At 52.8% G+C, this 20,632-nt stretch overlaps 1 protein-coding gene across 1 annotated transcript; it reads right to left on the bottom strand.

The window, feature by feature from the left end:
* Window positions 1–2,648: 2,648 nt before the first annotated feature.
* On the bottom strand, window positions 2,649–20,093 carry ISM2 (isthmin 2; the record flags this gene model as incomplete). Its single annotated transcript, XM_084208087.1, has 6 exons — window positions 2,649–3,166; window positions 3,625–3,702; window positions 4,203–4,343; window positions 5,133–5,499; window positions 5,996–6,256; window positions 19,953–20,093. 6 exons carry the CDS (start codon window positions 20,091–20,093, stop codon window positions 2,649–2,651), a joined length of 1,506 nt encoding a protein of 501 aa, XP_084064213.1.
* Window positions 20,094–20,632: the final 539 nt, after the last annotated feature.

Genomic DNA, 20,632 nt, shown 5'->3' with positions numbered 1-20,632 from the left:
TGTGTAAGGTGCTTGGATGAGGAACAACAGTGCTTGTTTCTCATGCTCCAGTTTGTGCCTGTATTGTCCAAACCACAGAGGCAGCAAAGCAGAACAGCTACTTGGCTCTCAACTAGCTTTTGTGTGGACGTCAGGGAAGGGGGGAGTATCAATGCAAGAAATTATTTTACTTGCCCTTGGACAGGAACTCCAGTTCTTACAGAAATTACAAGTTTTTTTTATGGGGGTTAGACTGGTTGACATAGCCAGAGTAAAGAGGAGGATAAAATCCTGGGTAACACTCTCGCTGTAAGAGCACTTCCTTAAGAGAGCAGCCAGTCTAACAAACAAATTGGCTGAGCTTTTGCAAGTCTTCTTCAATAAAGACTGTTTGAAAAAGTCCTGCTTCCATGCTTGTGTCCAACACTGAACACTAGGCACGTTCAACAGGAGGTTGTTTTAAAGAAGTCTGCACTGATGGTAAATAAACTCCACTGAGAGTTTGATGAAGTTAATGATGGCATATGGCATGTGGATGGAAATACGGTCTGCTGAATGACTGCAGCTCACAAGCTCATCCTTCCATGGCTTTAGACGCTCATGGCTTCATTTGCATCCATGTCTCTTGCTGAGGGTCCCTGGCTTCCAGAACCAAGCCACCAGATCACTGTCACCCCCCTTGACCACCTCTGTATGACCTACCTCTATGCCAGAAACCAGCGAGTGAATGACCATCTGGGCCAGAGAACATGCAGTGATCATGAAAATGTGTCAAGGTCTAGGTCTCCATCCATGCTTATTTGGTTCTCTTCCTTCTCACCATTTACAGAACACTGGTCATCTCAGACTGCATGTCTGTTGGGAAATGGATGATGTCTGCCTGTATTTTGATAGAACCCATATCCAGAGTCTAGGAGTACAAGGGTGTAATAATAGTTGAGTAAGAATCATTCAGGGATAACGTCATTAATACTTCTGTTTTACCAGCTATGAAGTCTTAGATATGGATGACCAAGGATGCAATATTCTATCAGTAACCAAGGCAAATAGATCAACGTACACACAACAGATACAAAGACACTCCCAGAAAGACTCCCCAAAGAGCTTTCAGACCAAGAATATTCACTGAGGCTGCAGAAAGCTCCTGTAAAAAGGACAGACAGTACAGGATGGTCAACTAAGGACCTGTGCAACCAGTTTTTTGGTTCAACAGTGCCCTGCAGAAGTACATGGAGTAGCTAGCAGCCTTGCATGAAACCTCTAGAGTAGAAATGACTCCATTCTTCTTTATGTGTGCTTGACTTTTATTTCCCCTGATGCATAAAATTTCTTAAATAAAAGCTAATAATTTTCTGCCAGTTCAGCAACTGAATGTCCAGGGACAAAGGTGCTCAGCCTAGTTTCTCTGCAGAAAAGCTTCCAAAATATGCTGGGAGACACTGTCATGGACCTGTGAAAAGCCAAATAAAAACCAGGCCAAGATCAAAGTGCCAACAGAGAGCATCACGATCCCTGATCTGTGGACACCAGGTATTGACATTACCAGCCCGTGTGTCTTCCTCCTCTGGAGCCACCCTTGTGAGCCTGGCCTGGAAGTGAGCCCAAGGGGTCCATGGCTCGGTTTGTCTGGGCTGCCTCCAGGTGGGGACCTGGGCAGACACAGAATGGAGCAGCTGGGGACATGGGCAGACTCAGCATGGAGCAGGGCTAGCTTGGCTCAATGCCTTTTGCTCCTCAGCAGCAATGGCATGAGCAGTGGCCAAGGTGCCTCCTGCCCCTGGCAGGGCTGTGAGTGGGAAACACAGGACTTTCTTTTGGGCTGTGTCACAGGTGGTGCTCCTGAGACCCTCTGGGGACTGCCAAGGGGCCAAGGTCTGGTAGAGGGCTAGTGCTGACTTGCACAGATGCTACCACTCTGTTCCTCCAAGCACCACGGCAGAGGGGCTGAAATGCACACAAGGCGGTGTCCCCATGCTGACCTCCTCTGAGGTCCTCCTATGTGTAGCTTTGGCAGCCAAAACCCTGGTGGCTAGGCAATCTTGCCAAGCAAGCCCAGGCAGCCAGTCTTCCTCCCGCCCCACAGCCCACTCCCCAGACCCATAAGCCTTTCCCTGCTCCTTCCCAACCACGCATCTACAAACCCAAGGATGGGGGGCCCTGCTCTGTATGTGTGGCTGGAACAGCCCTGCACGCTCTAGGAAGACCTACCCCCAGTTTCAGACATAAACCAGCATGTGCCAGGGCAGGTGTACAGACCAGAGCAGGCAGCCATGCCTGTGGCAGCTCCTCAGATGTGGTGTGAAGCCAGCAGGAGCTGAGCCCACTTCACCCTGTGCTCAGCCTTCAGGCTGCATTGAAAGGTCATAGAGAATAAAAGCAGACAGGAGCAGCCCCTTGTTCCCTTTAGACCTCCCAAGCCCTGCTGCTTTCCACATGCCAGGCCAGGAGCCCTGGACTGCAGGACTGCCCTGGGTGGCACGGCAGGGACTGCACCACAATAACCTCCAGCACCCTCAGAAATCGGAGAGACACTCCTCTGAGGGGATGAGACAGACGGCGCATCCTCCCCGCTTTGCCTGGCACCCCTGAGGAGCCCATGAGCAGGGTCAGGGCCGGCCAGGCTGCGCAGGGACCAGTGGTGGTGGTGGCACCTGTGAGAGTGGCTGAGGCTAGTACTCCTTGGCCTCCTGCAGCTGGGACAGGTACTCCTCCTCGGCGGGGTTGTCGGCACACCGCTGGCCATTGTTGGGGGGCCGGACGGCGTGATACCGGCTCCAGTCACCCTTGCAAAGGATCCAGGGCAGCATGTCCACCTTGTAGTGCAGCTCCGGAGAGAACTCGGTGCTGATGAGGTTGGGGACGCCGGCCCCCTTGCCACGGGTGATGAGGCGGGTGTGCTCGTCGTAGCAGCAGTGCTGGGCAGCCAGGGTGGTGCTGTCCAGGGAGAGCATGGAGCGCAGGCAGAAGCGTGCCGTGGGCTTGTAGATGTCCAGGCGCTCCTTGGGCCCGCTGGCATCCCGCCATCGGAAGCTCTTGCCCTGCTGCTCGTCGCGCAGGTTGACGGCGCTGTAGACGGCCTCCAGCGGGTAGGAGCAGGGGCAGCTGGGCAGGTCTGTCAGCACCTTGCTCAGGTACTTGGTGAGGAAGTCGCTCTTGCAGTTCAGCCACTTCTCACAGCTGTCCACCTCTGGGGAGGGTACCAAAGGGTGAGGGCATGCACGCTCTGCACCCCACTTTACCCAGCAGACATTTGCCTGAAGCCATGCCAGCGCCACCAGCGGAGCCTGCAACCACCAGGCAGGAGCAGCCGGGCTCTTGGGATGAGCTGGAGTCAGGCTCCAACCCCCAGGCAGTGACAGAGGGAAGGGGTTTTGTGCTGGCAACATTCCCTTATGGGAGAGGGCACGTGGCAGGCTGGCTTCAGCCACTGAACCCAAAAGCTGTGTTGTACCAGGGCTGTGGGAGCAACTGGATTTCCCAGCATGACCACTGAAGCCTGCACATGGCAGTGGTCTGGGTGACTTAGGTCTGGACACCAGACACAGGATCCCTTGGCTGAACCCTGAACCCTCCCCACCAGCCAGCTACGACCCTCCCAAGGTCTGCCACTGAAGCCCCCAGTGCAAAGCAGAGGCGGAGGCTGACCTGAGTTGAACAGCTCTGTGGTGTTGTCGCTTTTGAAAGGTGTCTCCTCTGTGGGGAAGACCATCTCTCCTTCTGCTCCTTGAGACAGAAAAAAAAAAAGCCAAAACAAAGGACCTGGCTGAACACGGGAAGAAAGGTGGTTTTTCCCTCTGTATGTGCACCAGACACCACCCATCTCCCAGCTCCTCTCCTGCCACTTCTTCGGTAACATGGCCCTGTGATTGGAAGGAAGGGCCAGCAGCAAGACTGGCCCAACAGAAGCTGCTGGTAATGTAAATCCCTGGCTCTCAATATGCCTCTGGAGAGGATTTCAAGCTCCCAGTATGAGAGAGGTGCAAGAAGTCACACACCAAACTTAATGCCAGCTCTACCACCCCTGGGCCCCACACAACTGCCCGGGGAGCCATGAAGCACAATCACAGCTTCTTTGGGGAAACAAAGCCCCACGGTCATTAGCTCTGATCACATTAAACATAACTAATTCCTGAAGCATGAGCAATGCCCAGCCTGCAGCAGTGGGGAACCAGCCCCCACCGAAGTCAGACAGCAGCCAAGGACTGTTCTGGCCAGGGGCTCACCAGGGCAGTGTGTCAGATCGCAGGTCCTCGACTCTGTCGCTGTGCAGGCATAGCCACAGGAGCGGGTCCTCTTCTGGTTGCCACTGCCACAAGTGATGCTGCAAGGGGACCATGGGCTCCACTCCTCCTCATCTTCATAGTCTGTGCACAGCAGGCAAGAGGCAGAGAGTGACAGATCTCAGCAAAGCTTTAGCAGCAGGGGAGACAGCAGCCACCTGGGACCTCCTCAGCTCTGCCTCCATCCCTGAACAGGGACAGGGGCACACGGAGTGTCCAGCCATGCATGCCAAGGGCCAATCCTATCCTCACTGCCAACCCCAGGGAAGCAGCCCTGGCAAAGGCTCTCATTCTCACAGCTTTGCTCCCAGGGGTCATACCGACCCAAACAGGTATTGCTGCCCACCCCCACACGGCCTAGCACACTGGCCATGATGCTGAACACCAGGTATTAGCAAAGGCTGGCTGGTTCTGGGGTCATGGCCAGGAAGCTGCAGGCGGGAGCTGCTGTGCTCCCCTGGCCCATCTGCCCACAAGAATCTGCCATCTAGCTCTCTGCAGCTCCTCTCCTAGGGGGAACCCAGGTCTGTGGAAAAGGCTTCTGGCACTGATGTCACTAGAGGGACCCGAGTCAATGGCAGCAGCACTTGTCAGGAAACATTTATATTGCATGTCTCATCTGAGCCTGCCTTCACTAGAGCTGCTCCAGTGCGATTACATGCAAGGACAATTCCCGCTGGGACACTGGCATGTCTGACTGCTGGCAGCCCTGGCTGAGTGTGCTGGCCTTGCTCCTTGGCATGCTTGCTTATTTTGTAAGTAGGAGCTGAGCACCAGTGTGGTGTGATCCCTGGTGCAGAGCTGCAGGCCAGGCAGGACAGTGCAGACCTGCATTGCTGGTCTGCAGGGCAGCTGCACGTGCCAAGAACTCACCGTAATTGTATTTTTCCTTAAAGATCCAGTTTTTCTGCCCAGGCCATCGTTGGTCCCAGTTACCACCTACTCCACTAAGCATGGACTCCTCCTCCTCATAATCTGTTGTGTAATCTTCCTCTTCATCATCATCCTCTTCTTCTTCCTCCCTGTCCCCTACATCCAGGTTGTCATCCTCTTCCTCCTCCTCTTCATCTTCCTCCTCCTCCTCCCCCTCAGCAGGGTCAGTGTATTCCCAGAAGAGGGGCCAGAATAGGTCCTTGTGAGACAGCCACTCAGAGGACGTCAGAGACCAGTCGTTGCTTGTCTCCTTCAACAAGTCCATCTCCATCTCAGCCTGAGGATCATCCACCACTTCAATGGTCACCTGGTAGGCAGATGTGAGGCAAGGCAGTGAGCTGGGGCACAGCCCTTGGACAGATCTGCCAGACCATGCCCTGGCTCCCATCCCAAGTGGCCACAGACACTCAGGGCTGCAGGACTGAATGAGGAGAGCAAACGGCGTCTCCTCATCCAGAGGGACTGAGCAGGGACAGAGTGGGAAGCACGGGGTAGCTGGTGGTCACCCACAGGGGCCAACGCCACCCTCAGAAATTGAGAGGTCCCCCATGGAGTTTACTCCTGCTCTGTGACGACGGGGTGGGAAGGCCAGGGGAAAGACTCTGAGCAAATTCCTCAGTCGAGGAGCTTCTCCATGCCAGCTATCTGCAGCTGGTAGTCACCAAGAAAACCGATGACAGTGGCCACACAGGCTCTGCTCATGAGATCTTTTCTCTTAAGGAACCAAATGAGGCTGGAGACCACCACCTTCACCACAGTGCTCACCCACATCCCTCCGTGGCCCTCCCAGGCCCACTCCCCACCTGGATGTTGGGGTTTTGGGCACTCAGGTCCACGTTGGCCAGCCCCGGCAAGTTCTGCAGGTCCAACATGAAGGGCAGGCTCTCCTCCTGGCCAGCACCACTGGGCTGGGGCAGCGCCGGGCTCCTGGCAGCCTGCTGAGCCAGCCCTCTGCGCCTGTGCCGCCGCGGGCCAGCCTGCCCGCTGCGCCTGAGCCCCCGCGCCCGGCCCGACGGGGGCAGCTCCTCGTCCCCTGCCGAACGGGGGCTGGATGAGGCTGATACCTGCAGAGGGAAGAGTCACAGAGAACAGCTCTTGACGGTGCTGGTGCAGGGCAGGGAGCAAACCACTACCCGGCAAAGAAGGGTCTGGTCTCCTGCCCCCAAACAGTTCCTCCACCCCATCCTACTGCAGCATCAGGATAGCAATTAACTTTTTAATCAATCAAGTTAATACCAAGTTGCCTGTGCTGTGCCAGGGCTCAGTTCTGCTGCACCTGAACCTACAGTCTATTCAGACTGGTATTTCCCAACCCCATGACCACCCTCGCTGCACCCCTCTGCTGTCCCATTGCCCATCTTGTCTGGCTTTCCACTTCTCACTCTCCCTTTTTGGCTATTTCTCAGTCCCTGGAAATGGGTTAACAGCAAGGGTTGCTTCTGGTCACAGAGTTACCACAGGTCATGTTTAATATTTTTATATATTTATATAAAAAGTTTAAAACCAGGGCTTTATGACAAAGGGGAAAACCTCACCCAAATACATTGTTCTGTAGTATTGGTATTAGGGCAGATGACTTCAAGCAGCACAGGTTTAATTGAAATTTCTGATGGTGCCCAAAGGCTATCACAAAGACGGAAAGAAACTGCAGGCAGATATAACCCAGCCACCTTTAGCTCTTTCGGAAAGGGAAGATCCCCAGCCAAACAAGTGAACAAAACTCACTTGTGAGTGCTGCCAGTGGCTCTCAGTGCTGCCGCCCCTCCAGGGGCGCACGGCTAGCCCTGCAGTCACGGGAGGAGCAGGGCCAGCACACAGGGAGCCCTGCCCGAGGGGCAGCACAGCCAGCCGGGGGCGATGCTGCCAAGGACTGCGCTTCCCCGGGCTCCCCTCGTCCCGCGCTGGCACCAAAGAGCACCGGGACTCCAGGGGCCAGCAGGCTCCAGTGTGCCAAGAAACCCGAGATGGGAACAACTGGCAAAGCCCCCCCCGAGGCACGGGCGTCCTTGGGAAGGTCTGCAGGGCCCCGCAGCTCAAGGTTGAGAGCAGAGGTGCCCGAACTCCCGGCATCTCCGCCAGTGTCTGCCTTTTTCTGGCTGCCCGGCTGAAGCCCCCTTTTGTTCCCAAGCTCTCACCCTTCGCATCAGGCCGGTGGAGAGCCGTGGGATTAACGAAGAGCACGGAGTGCCCCCTCCCCACAGCGCCGGGCGGGGGGGACGCAGAGAGGCATTTCTACCTGCAATTAGAGCCAGATGGTTTGGGGAAGGACTCCCCTCCCTTTCATCCTGATCACTGGAGCACTTCAAAGGCAGCTGGAGCCTAGCCAGACTCTCATGAGCGCACACAGCCCGTCCCCAGCCCTGTCCCTGTACATCAAAGCCCACGATCCCTCCATCCCCGGGGGAGGGAAAAGAGCAGCAGGGACGCTGCTGGTCCCTTGGCTGCTGCCCAGGGCAGGCTGAACGCAGGGAAGGGCCGGTGACAGACTTCACCAGATGGGCCCTGAGGAGAGAGGGCTGCAGGGAGGACAGAACCTGCGCTGCCCAGAGAGAGAGGACTTGGGGCTTGCCCCTCTCCCTGGCCTGGAGGACTCCTGTGGCACTGCTGGTAGCAAACCTGAGCAGAAAGACCCCCCTGCATATACCTTCCCTCCCAGCTCCCTCTGTCCCCAGCCAAACCACAATGGTTTCGGGAAGAATGCATGGGAATGATGCCTGGCTCTGTCTCAGCCTAGTTCCCAGTGCCTTAGCCCCTTGCTGGGTCTCCTGTCACGTCCCAGGAGTCCTTGGCAAGAAGCAAGGAGCCCAGGTGGAACAAAAACAGCAAAGGGGGCTGAGCAGGCAAACAGAGCCATGTCCCAGTGCTGGCTGCATGACACTGCCTGCTGTGCTGGGTTTGCTGCCAGCTGCACATGCCCAGCACAACCCCTGCACAAGAGACTGGCAACAGCCCTGAAAGGCTGGCGTTCCTGCCTAATTTGCAAAGAGCTCATTGGGCTGGGTAAGCTCGTGTCACACACAGCCCAAATTTAATACACATGGAAAGTGAGGTCTCCTCTAGCAACAAGATCTGAGCTCACCCAAGGACACCAGAGCAAGCAAGCCAGGAACAGACTCAAAGTCTCCAAATTTACACTCAGTGCCTAATTCAGATTTTACGCCCAAACAAGCTCAAGAAATTCAGAGTACTGTTCCCACAGGGAAAATGTAAAACTGCTCCAGGAGAACTGGCTGCAAAAGTGTTGCAGGGCAAACAGAACTCCCTCAGCTCCCAGATACTCTGGAGGCATAAGCATGACAGGGGTGGCCACCCTGGAGGGCCAAGAGCCCTTCAGCAATGGTCACTAGAATGTACCACCCAACCCTTCCCTCCTGTTGGCATCTGCACCACTCTAAAGGCTTCTGGGTTAAAATCTGTCCCTGCATCAGATGTCCCTCCTGTCTAAGGCTCAGGGCCCTGCCCCAGACAGTCAATCAATTCATTTAACAAGCTCTTAGAAGGCCCAGTGCTCCCTCCAGGTCAGAGCATCCATGGCATCAGATGTGTCTTCTCCAAGTCATCAAGGGTCCCCTGACAGCCACACACCTGAGGTTTGCACCCCTGCTGCATGACACCCACCCTCTCCTCTGCACTGCCAAGGAGCAGCTGGATAAAGCCACCAAGGGTGGAGCTCAGCCACTGCAGCGGGTTAAGGGAAGAGAAGACTTTGCTTGTCCAGAGGGAACACACTATTCCCCTGCTCTCTATGGAGCACAACAGAAAGCCTGCAAACCATTGGAGAGCTCATCAGCAGCAGCTCCCTTCTCCTTCCAGCCCCATGGAAGCAGAGTGCAGTGCTGGGAAGCCATCCGTGTCTTCCAGCCGAGTTCCAACCTTCTCCCACAAACAGCCAGCACCAAGCAAAGGAAAAAGCTGAACATGGAACTGCCACAGCTGCTCCTGTTTACACTTGGCATATCCTACCTGGCTGGAAATAAAGGTTCCCAGGGCAGGAACCTGAGAGAAACTCTGGGGCAGCACTCAGGAAAAGAGTATGGAATTTCCAATTGTGAAGATCATGTTTTTACTGAAGGCTACCTAGAGCCAGGAGCCCTTCCCACATGGCCCAGGCTGTCCCACATGTAGGACTGACCACTGAAACACCTTGAGGCACAAGCTTAGAAGAGAAGTTTGGAAGGGGAAATAACTCATTCACCCCAGTGTCATGCCTACTTTGTACATAACATGGGCAGCAAGTTGTGTGGAAAAGATGTGGGAAAAGGCCACACATCACTGCTCTAGAGACCAAAAGCTGACATTTTTCCATGTCTAGTCGATACACCTCTATAAGAATTGCTCAAAAATCTGGAGATGATGAAGAGAGCAGCCACGAAAACATTTCAAAGGATGGAAAGTCTTGTACAAGTCTTGTACAAGTCTTTTCCAGTGAAAGACGTGTGCAGCAGAGACTATAATCCAGATCAGAAACACATAATAGGAAGCAATGTGGCCAAGTCAAAGCCAAATAAATTTAACTGAGGAATAAGGATCATGCTTTTAATGCCATAGATAATTAACCACAGGAACAATTAAAAAGAAAAGTGACAATTTTTCTTGTGGAGACTGCCAAACCCACATCACTGGGCTCAACACATGAGTACTGCAACTGCACTAGGGAAGAAATTCAAGGCTCTAGTAATTTCTTCTGCTCTTAAAATTTGTGATTTTGCTAGAAATGTCCATAAAGCTTTGAACTAAATCTGGATTAAGGAAGCAAATGACCAATGTTCATGTGCTGCAGCTCTTACTATTAGAGACATGACATTTCAGTTTAAAACCTGAAAACATCGTCAGACTAGTTCCTGTGCTGTACTGCACTTTGGCAGCCAGGGACACTGCCACTTACACAGCCATGGGTACTTGTACCTCCAGCATGCTCCTTAGCATTTCTGCACGAGTTGCAAGCTGCCAGAGCACCCAACAGCAGTGCTCTTTGTAACTACAGAGCTTCCCCTCAACATGGGGTTAAACCAATCCAAGCACATTTGAGTGAAGCTAGAGCATCAGCAGCCAGCGGAGCAAGCAAGTCACCAGCACAGGACAAGCTCAGAGGATGCAGCTTCTACCCACACCTATCCCCAGCCAATTATCGAGCACATAAACTCATTCAACTTGAACCAAGGAAACCTGTGCCCACGGCAGCCAGATCAGAGGCAACATTCAGGCTGTGCTCTGGGCTTGTTAACACTGCAGTGAAGAAAATGACGTATTTGCTAAAGGCCGGTATCACACTGAGCTATAATTATAAGGAATGGGGGCTTTTGTTGCTTAATCATTACTGCTTGTGTTAGGTTTCCTTTGAACAGTTTTACCATGGTGTATTGAAACAAGAAACCACCAGAAGAACTATTGATCTTTTCCTGAATAGACCTTCCTTCTCTTTCCCCAAAGCTTTCCAACATTATTTTAAAATCTGTCTGTTGCAAACTTGCCCACTTATGAATTAGTCAAGTAAGTACAATTTTTTTTTTTAATCATAAAACTTTTCTTTTTATATTTACCTAAATGAGCTGCAAGGATCTGGAGAAAGTATTAAAAGAAATATCTTTGGACTGAAACTGGGTAGGAAAAACTCCAGAGTAGAATGTTACTATAAAGCCATACTATAAAGCTATGGAAGTAGAGAAGGCTGGTTGGTTGCATTAGGAGGAAGCCCAGCCTGTTTGGGGTTAGCTCTGAGGCTGCAGTCTGCAGAAAAGCTCATGACAGTTTTTGCTGGTGGGATGGGGAGAAAAGGAGGTTTTTCTAATGCTAGCAGGTAACACTGCTGTCTCTTTAAAATAAAGTAAGATTGAACAGCAGGGTGATCACCAGGAACAAATGCAGTGTGCCATGATGCCTCCCTCCCATAGAACATGCTTTCTCCTCTATGAGGCACTGCCCAAATAAAGGGCTTTTTTAGCCCAGCCAGCTGAAACCACCATGGTCTCTTGAGGGCTGTAGCTTGATCCCCCTGGCTCATAAGCCGTCCACCAGCACATAACCTGTCTACTGGCAAGCTTTCAGCCAGATGGAAAATCCATGGGACACACGTTAGGCAAGTGACCTCTGCCACCCATCAGCTCATCACTCACTTAAGGGATTTCCCAGAGCCCTGACAGAGCACAGCATCTTCTGGAGGTGTCAAGAACTGGGTGGGTACCTACCAGATAACAGGGAAGGCAAACATGCCACTCAGTTCCTGTTACTGTCTGTTAGACCTTCTGAGCCACAGTCCCAGCCATCAGATCCAACACATTTAGACTTACAGGCAGGTGGCTTAGCAGGAGCTGTCACTCAGGATTTTGACATGTGAGTTCTGGAAGATCTGCCAGAGGCAATTTAAAGAAGTTAACATCTCCAGTTGCCTCCCTCTTCTTGTGCTCTGGGTTACACTCCTGCCCGCAAAGGGGCTGTGGCAGAGGTGAAGAGCAGAACTGAGACTTCCCAAACGCTGTACCATGCCCTCCACCTCAGTATCAACTTACATGGGTGCTGTGAGGGAGGATATTGGTGTTTGGTTTTGTTGGTTTGCTCTTTTCTTTTAATAAAGACTCCCTTTTGGTTTTAGGAGAGTTCTACAAGTGCTCATGGAACAGACAAGGCACTTGGTTATCATGCTTACGTGGGCAGATCCTGTTTATGACAGACCAGCAGGAGCCAGCAGCAAACTGTGGGCTGTGCAGATAATTATTACGCCCTCATGATTATAATTTTCATTCAGTTATCAAAATACTTCAGATCATATGGTATCACTTTCTTTTCTAACTAGCTTCATTCCAACTGTCTTGGGTAGGGAGCTGCAGGAGGCAGCATCAAAGGCTTCCTCATGTTTCACATTTATTTTCATGTCTCACAGTTGCAACAACTGTAATCTCAGAACTCTTTCCAAGGTCGGTGACTCAGTTGCCCCTGAGGCAGAGCCAGCCCTGGAGCAGAAGACACCACAGCACGGAGGAGCAGCAGCACGCAGCGCCATGAGGAGCAAGGACACAGCATAGCTGACTTTGTGCAAGACCAAAGATGAGGAGGAGGAGGTCATCCAGACTACTGAGAATGCTCCTCACCATGCAGCCCACTGGCACAGCCCAGCTCCTCTCAGCATCAGCTCTCCTGTGGGTGTGCTCATGAGAAACCTGCCCACAGCACCCTCACTCTCCCGATCACTTGTGACACAAGGAGGAAAAGCAGCAGCCTTGCGGCCTTTCACCTCACCATGCCAAGCTGCTGACTTCCTCATGGTTGTTTCACTGGCAGATGTTTCTCTGCCATAAACATCTTCTCCCTGTTCAACACTGAGACAAATTTCTTTGTCTGCAAGGCTCCCATTTTACAGACAAAGAAAATTACACACTCCTCAGGTAGCCTGCGGCAGGGCCAGGCATTCCTGCGGGTCTCCCGGGTTGTACTCAGAGAAGGCTCTCAAGAAGGCTCACCACAGCTCAGCTCCTTCTCCCCACCTGCCCCAAGGGGGAACTGGTCTGCTTTCTACACAGCTGAGCCACATAGGCCTTGGAGGAGCTGGAGCATCTCCTTGGCACCGCCGATAGGTCCCAGCAGAGCAGATGGGCTGTCCTCACACCAGAGACCCTGCCCAAGCAGGTCCCAGGGTGCTGCCTGCTGCAAGGCACCCAGAACCTGAACATCCCGAGACTTCAGTCACGGGTATGGGAGCAAGGCCCCCACAGAGACTGCATGGAGAGGTCCCCAGAGAGATGAACAGACTCACATCCACATCCTCTGGTGCTCTCTGGCAAATGCTCCTGCTAGGGCACGTGGTTTCTGCTGACATATTCAGCAGTGATATCCATAAGCTCCCAATGCATCAGAGGGAGTCGCTGCTAACTTGTTCCAGCTCTAAACCCCACGTGCTTCAGTAACCATTAACTTGTTCCAGCTAAAGATCTGCATTTGCTAGTCTGCACACCGTAACTCTCCCACTGCTCCTGCTGCTGTTTCCTCGCCTGCCACGGCCCAGGCAGAACTGCAAAAGGAAGAAAACTCCAAATAGCCCAAAGCAGGTGGAGAAACTGACCGGACCCGATCAACACCAGCCTCCCCCTGCCGGCTGGGAGGCGGGGAGGGAATCACAGGCAGGAGGGAGTGCAGGGGGCACCTGCTCCCCTTGTCCCATGAAGGGTGCACAGGCTGCCCCTCCATGCAAGCAGTGGGGCAAGGAATGCAGCCAACCAAACAAATGCAAATCCATCAGGGATCCCTTCAACAACAGACAAACTGGGTACCTGAGCCAGACTTGCAGTAGGGAAGGGAAGGGATCCAGGCAGGGGTGCTGCATCTCATCCTCCTGAAGGGGCAAAGCTGGGGTGACTCTGAGCCAGCAGTCCCTGCCCCAAGTGCTTGGCTGCAGCTCCCCAGCCTGGGGACAAGCTCAGCCACCCTCCCCAGCCCTGATTTTAAGGAGCCCTCAGCCTTAGCAGGCAATAAAAGCACACTGTCTCCAAGGGGAGGCGTTGGGAACTGCATACATGAAGATATCTGTACAACACCTTGTTTCAGTGGAGGTGCTCAGGGTATGGCACAGTGCAGCTGGAATTCCCAGTGATTTTGGCTGCTGTGGGAATGGCTGCAGGCAAAGGGGACGGCAGGGAGGACAGCAGGTGGAAGTGCCAAAGTGCTAAGGAACAGAGGACATCCCAGGGAGGCAAAGAGATGTTGATTTTCCACATGGGGCACTGCCACAGCACCTCCAGGCCATCCAGCAAACACTGCCTGTTCAGCCAGCAGGTACCTGGGGCTCGGCTGCTGGGAAAGAGCCGGGGCTGCCTTGCCCACCCTAGGCCAGGGCTGCCAAGGCTGGGGGGGAAGGGGCTCACCTGAAGGCCTCCTACCCATGCCATGTGCCAACCTCCTGTTCAGCCCTAACAAGTGGCAGTGGCTCTCTTGGTTTGGGACACGCTCCCACACATGCCTTGCAGCCCAAGTCCTGAGTGCTAGATAACTCCCTGAAAGACCAGGCCACCCACCAGCTCCTGATCCAAGACAAACCCACGCACCACCACCTCTTCCCTGCATGCATGGATGTTTCCTGGCCATCTGCAGCCAGGTCTCTACCCTGTGCCTGTCTTGTGGCACCAGGGGACAGCAGAAGGCAGCAATTGACTCCATTTTGTTCCCTTTGAAGCTGCCCTAGAGACTAAACCAACCTGAACCCCAAGAGGCATTGGTGCCCTTCGTGCCAAGGGCCACCTAGGACTCAGAGCCAGGCAGGTCACCATAGTTTTGGTGTCTTCATCTCATAAGTACTGAGATGAAAGTACATCTCAGTACTTATGAAAGTACATCTCAGCTTCTCAGACAAGCCCCCAGAGTCCCTACACAGAAGGAACATGGAGAAACTGAATTGCTTAGAAGCAACACCATGCAAGCTGACTTTTATAGCTGGCCACATCAAAGCATTAGGCTGCCCAATGAAGGTTCCTTGAAAAAACATTCTACCAAAACAAACAAACAAACAAAAAATAGTCTTACACTGCACTTTTGCAAGCTTCTGTCTGAAACAAATCCGATCTAACACTGAAATGTGCTGCAATCTCTTCCTTGCTTCAGTATATCATACAAAACCCGAGCCTCTGGCTGATAACATTTGCTTTGAAGGAGCTGGACAGCACAGGTACACCTTGCTGGCCTGTCTGCACCTCAGACTGTCCTCAGGCTCCCCTAAGGGAAGTATCAGGCTTCTTTTGTTTTGAGGACTATTCTGAGAGGAAGAGTACTTACTGCTATTGTTGGACCAGGTTTCACCCCCTACCCCTAAAACACTGACAGAGCAATTACTCTCTAGCACGCTCCCTCTATCACCCCACTGGGCAGGATCATGGCTGGAGGCAGGATGAGTCCCTCGGTTTGACTGTCTTTGAGGAAAGGTTCTGCACGAGTTGGACAATTTTGGGAACCCAGAGAGAGTGTAGGGCAGTACCCTGTGGGGCGATTTATGCCTAATCTCTTCCCCTTACATGTGCCTTTTACAGGAACCCCTTTGATTGTAACAATGGGAACGCAGCAGACCTATTTGTGCAGTGAAAATGGAAGAAGCCCCCTTGTCGGGCAGCTTCCCTACACCCGGCTCTCCTTTGTTTCTGCTGCTGTCTCAGCCCCAGGGCGGGAGGGTTTTCAACTGTGTTGACTAAGATAATTTGGCACTTCTCAAAAGGGAATTTGCTACAAAGGGCGAAGTACCTCCCTGCGCACAAAGAGCCCCTTTCAGAGCGGAAGGATGCTTCAGTGAACGTTTTGTACCCACAAATCCGACCTCCGCCAAGGACAAAGCCAGGGACAAGAACGCTTAATTGCTGAAGAAATGAAAAGGTAAAAAGCACATCCTCAGGCGAAATGACTCTGCTACTGACACAGCCCGCAGTGGCGGCGGGGATCTGGCTGTGCAGGCAGCCAGCACCGAGGCAGCTGCCCGCTCGCTGGCAGCGCAGCTGGGCTCTCCCGAGAGCCCGGCAGGAGCTCCCCGCAGGGCAGGGCAGGGCACACGCGGGGGACACAGGCTGGAGATCCACAGCACGGCGAGAAGGCTCGGGGAAACTGAGATGCTCTTCTTGGCCAGAGCCCTGGAGGAGTCCGGGCGGAGCAAGAGCTGGGCAGGAGGCACAGGGCAGGCCCCCGCAGACCTCTGTGCCTGCGCAGCCCACCACCCCAGGGGCCTCCCCAAACCAATGTATCTAGGCTACATTAGGGCTCCCAAATGACAGGGCCACCCCCACTTACAGCCTGCTGACAAACTCCACGCAAGCCCAGCTGAGATTTCTTTCCCTTTAACACTTTTTTAATCTAGTACAGCCGCACCACATCACCTTGGAGCTCCTTCACCCTGTCTGCTGGTATCTCTGGCCAGACATCACATCACTGCTATATAATTAATCCTTAAAGGATTTTTAATCAAGTGTAGACCTTTAGTTTTACAAGCAGCTTCCCATCGCTTTTCTCACTGCCTGGTTTAACCAGTAAATAATGCGTAGTGTTGTTACTTGTTTCCTTATTTCTGAGGGGCCAGGAGCCAGTCATATCAGGTGCTGCACAAACCCACTGATTTGCAGCCAACTCAGCCTTTATGCTATGCTTGATATTTCTTTTGTTGCCTTACTTTATCTCTTATCGCAGATGCCAGATTTGCTTTGCTTACAGCCTCAGACCAGGGGAAATCCAACAGCAAGTTCCAGCCTGGATCTACCCCCTGTCCCAGCCCTGCAGTAACATTTGGGGAGTTTGGTGATGTTGCTCTTGGGCTCCTCTCCCAAGAGTGGTTCCCTCCTGCAAAAGAGCACTCATCAAGCCCACCAGAGCTGGACTGGGTGGCCTGGACCCTCCATAAAACCCTGTTGGCTTGTTCTGCCTCACCCCGTCAGCACTGAGATGCTCCAACACACCATTCCCGCCAGCATGGTTATTCCTATGCACAACTATTGAAACTCTTGTGTCAGTTCACACAGGTTTAATCACTCTGAACATTTACATTTGTAGCATGTTAGTACTGTGGCTGTTTTCTGTTTACCAGAACAGCACCATAACTGATTGGTATCAGCTGGAAAGAATCCAAACATCTACTAACAATGTTCAGGGCCAATATTTTGAAATCCAGTGAGTTTATCAAAACATATTTTTCATTTATACCTCTTGACTTCATAAATAAATAAACCATTAAGTGATGTAATGAGCTGTACCTTGTCTCCACAAGGGACACAAGCTTTTCCCAATATTGTTACCCAAATCTGAATAGCCACTTAAAAGTCAGTGCTCCATCCTGCCACATTTCTGCCCACATCAAAGTACGACACATCCGCCTGCAAAAGTGCTTCTGAAACCCCTGCTGTACACCCGTCTGCTGTTTCTGAACCCACCTGCCTTCCCAAACATCACCAACAAACCTCCAAAGGAGCAGCTATCTTCTCTTGTTAGATTCTAGTCAAAGCTTGGAAAGAAAACTGCCTTTCAACTTTTCCATCCTGCCTTTTCAACTTCTAGTCAAATAGATTGAAGAAATAGCAAAATATTCTCACTACATCTGTTGTTTATGCTGAGCACAGTATAATTTGGGCAAAGCTTTGCTGACCTGTGTCATAGCTAAGACAAGGTAAACAAAAGTACTTGTTCCTTTGGTAATGGCTGGAAATACTGGATCCTGACTGAGGTACAGGACTTTGGACATACCCTTAAGGCTAAGACCCAAAAATAAAGTATGTGTTCCCTACATCCTTCCTACAATAATAAGAATACTTTCTATCTCAAAAAATTTACTGAAAAACTTATTTTCTAAACTATTTTAGTATGGAAGTGGAACTCTGAGGCTCAGCACAGATTACAAAAAATCCCATTCAGTTCTAAATCAAGGAAAAATGTTTGATTTAAACAAAGTTATTAAATTTTTAAAAGTCCAAGTTATGTAATTGTTTAATGGTTTTGATTGTCTATCTGCTCTGCTCTGTCATTTCTATTTTTCTCCTCACAGCCCCCTTCATTCTACCCACATCTGTAGGGCATTACCCATACTGTAACCAATACTCCAGCTGTGGCTGCCCTGCTGCCATAGAGACAGGACGGATCAGTGCTGCAACAGGAACCATCTGTATGTATGACCCAAAATCACTCTGGATTTTTTTTAACCACCATGCTGCTGTGCTTGTGCTCTCTGCTTTAGTTCAAACAGCTGGGCATGACTACTCTCAATTGTCCCCTGCATGCACCAGAAACAGAGGATTTCATCCCAAAATGCAGTCAGGAGACACATGCCAATACCTTCTGCTTCCTCCCTGCCATAAGAACTGTGCCCCCAGTACTCTGAGGGATGCAGGGTGCACCAACAGACTGCCAGAGAAATCCATTCTTCAACTTCCTCCTTGCTCCTAACCTCCACCCTCAAACCTTTGCCCATACCCTTCTTGCGTGTTTGTATTTCTGCAAGAAGCAAAGGTCCCGGGGACAGAGGCCGCGCTGTGTAAGTGCCGTGTGTGATCTTTGGCTGGCCACACAACGCTCCCCATTCACAGCCATTCACAAACCACGACTCACAGCAGCTCACACGCTCTCCCATGGATTTCAGATGTCAGATAAAAAGGAGCCTGAGACTTCGCTGCAGGGTCCCGTGGTGAGGGCATGCACAACTTCCTAACAGCTCGTCCCTACCCTTGGTCCCTGCCACAGGGCTGCAATACCTTCCTGGATTTCAAGGGTAAATCCCTACTCCTTCTGCAGCTGGAGTCTGAGGTCACTCTGCCTGACATTTGTCTGGCAATTGAAGCAGCATCTACGTCTATAGTTGAAGTTTCAGTAGCAAAGTACAGCACCAACATGATATTACCAGCAGTACAGCACATCATCCCCAGCAGCTCTCTTTGCCTCTGCTCAGTCCACACTCCACTCAAAACCATCACCAGGCTTCACTAGCGGTACTTGGCTGGATGCAGCCTGTGCCCTCTCTTGCCCCTTGGCCAAGCATTCAAGCGGCAGACTCCCTCCTCACACTTGTGCCCTGGACTTCATGCTGGAATGGAGTTTAGTGCATCCAACAGGGGCTGCCACCATGACTCCTCCACAGATCAGACCCCGTTTTGGCATTAACCTGCAACATGGGATATTCCCATCACTTTGCACCTCCTCTCCCAGTCTGACTGACACTGGAGATCAAATCTGCTGTTTTCTGTACTGCTGTGTACAGCCAACGAGGACTGAGCTGCTCGCACTGTCCTGCTCAAAATCCCCCTACCATCACTTTTCTCACTCATTCATTTCACCTACTTTTAGCAGCAGCATTCTTTCAAAGAGTACTTTTTAAACACAGCTCTACTTTTCCTCCAGAGAACAATTTCAAGATGGAAAACAGCTTCTTTAAACCATCCAATAGTCTTCCTTACTACGCGCTCTCCCGGTGGTTTCTTTTCCATTCCATTCCTGTCATCCCCATCAGGTCCCACCAGTTGGTTCCCAGTCTGACCAGTCCCTCATTGCCTGCTGAAGCTTCCCCTTCCACAATCCGCTCTGGGCACTGAGCGCGGGCCACGGCATTCAGAGGAGCGACAGGCGCAGCCCCGGGACATCCCCTCCTCCCGGCCGAGGGGCTCCCAAAGCCGCCTGTCCCGAGGGACAGTGCCAGGGCCAGGTTGCCGGGATGAGAAGGGAGCACGGCAGCTCCGGAACCTGCCCCAGGAACGTTTCGGAGAGGAGAAGTGGTGGCTGAAATCTATCGTGTCTTATGTTTTTTGGTAGAGGAGATTTGGCATTCCTAGCCGGGCACCAGCTGCTAATTTGACTGCAGCCGGACCCCTCTCCCCAACCTGGGATGCTTGCTGCCGGAGGCCACGCATCTTCCCGGGCACTGGGTCACAGCACTCGGCCCCGAACTCAGGAAGCGTAAAGCATCCCCTTTCCTTCAGCCTCTGTGCAGTGCGAAGACCTGAGGTTTCCCGAGTATCCCGCAGGCCAGGGATGGGCTCTGCCCCTCAGCGAGTGAGGAAAGAGCCGATAAGGGGGATGGGGAGGGCTGCTTCTCCCCGCTGCTGCTTCTCTCCCCGGGGCTCTGGGCGGCCGAGCCGCGGGACACGTGTTGGATGCTGCTCCCGTCCGAGATGCACAACTGCCTCCGAGGGAGGGAGCCCCAGTGACCGCCCAGGTGCACGGCTGCCCCCCTCAGCTTTCCCGGGCACGGGAGGGGTTGCAGAGGCTGAGGAAGAGCTCGCCCTAGCACCCTCCCGGCTTTCCGTATTTCCCCAAAGATCGCCTTACCTCCGCCAGCTTGGAGCTCCTCTCCTTCGGGGTATTGCTGCGCTGCTTCCCCCTCACGGGTAGCCCTCGCACCGCAGCCAGGAAAGTTGTCAGGAAGACGAATCCCAGGATGAGCACGACTTTCCCTCTAATCAGAGGCATCTCTCCCTTCCTCTCTCCCCACCTCGCACGTCCAGGGCAGGCGGTCTGGCAGCACGCCCGCCGTTAATGCTCCAAATCCTGTCCTCCGAGAGGAGCAGTAAAAACGTAAAAAAATATGTATCTTATATATATAAACCACCGGAGCCGGGAGGTGCGGTATCCCGCGGGCAGGGGCCGGGGTAGGGTCCGCCGGCCCGGGCCACTCCGCTCCCTCTGATCGCTCTTGCAGTTTGCCGAGCACCTTCCGCTGTCGCGGCTCCCCCGGGTCGCCTGCCGGTACTGATGCTGAAGGATACTCTGAAAAGCTTCACAAATGTGCGCGGGGAGGGAGGGAGGGAGAGAGCTTCGGCTCCCCACCCCGCTTCCTAATCCTTTCGGCAATTCGATTTCTTTTCCTCCTCTTCTCCTCCCCTCTCCGAGTCATTCCCCGGTGCTGCCGCAGCTCTGCAGGCAACGCCGGGCACCGGAGGGCGGACGGGAGGCCGCTCGGCGGGGAGAGGCTCCTGCTCGCATGAAGCGCGGTCCAGCCCCTCCCGGGC

This window comes from Fringilla coelebs (assembly GCF_963513975.1).
Source record: "Fringilla coelebs genome assembly, chromosome: 6".
Classification (NCBI taxonomy): domain Eukaryota; kingdom Metazoa; phylum Chordata; class Aves; order Passeriformes; family Fringillidae; genus Fringilla; species Fringilla coelebs.
This window is presented reverse-complemented; position numbering and strand designations above follow the sequence as displayed.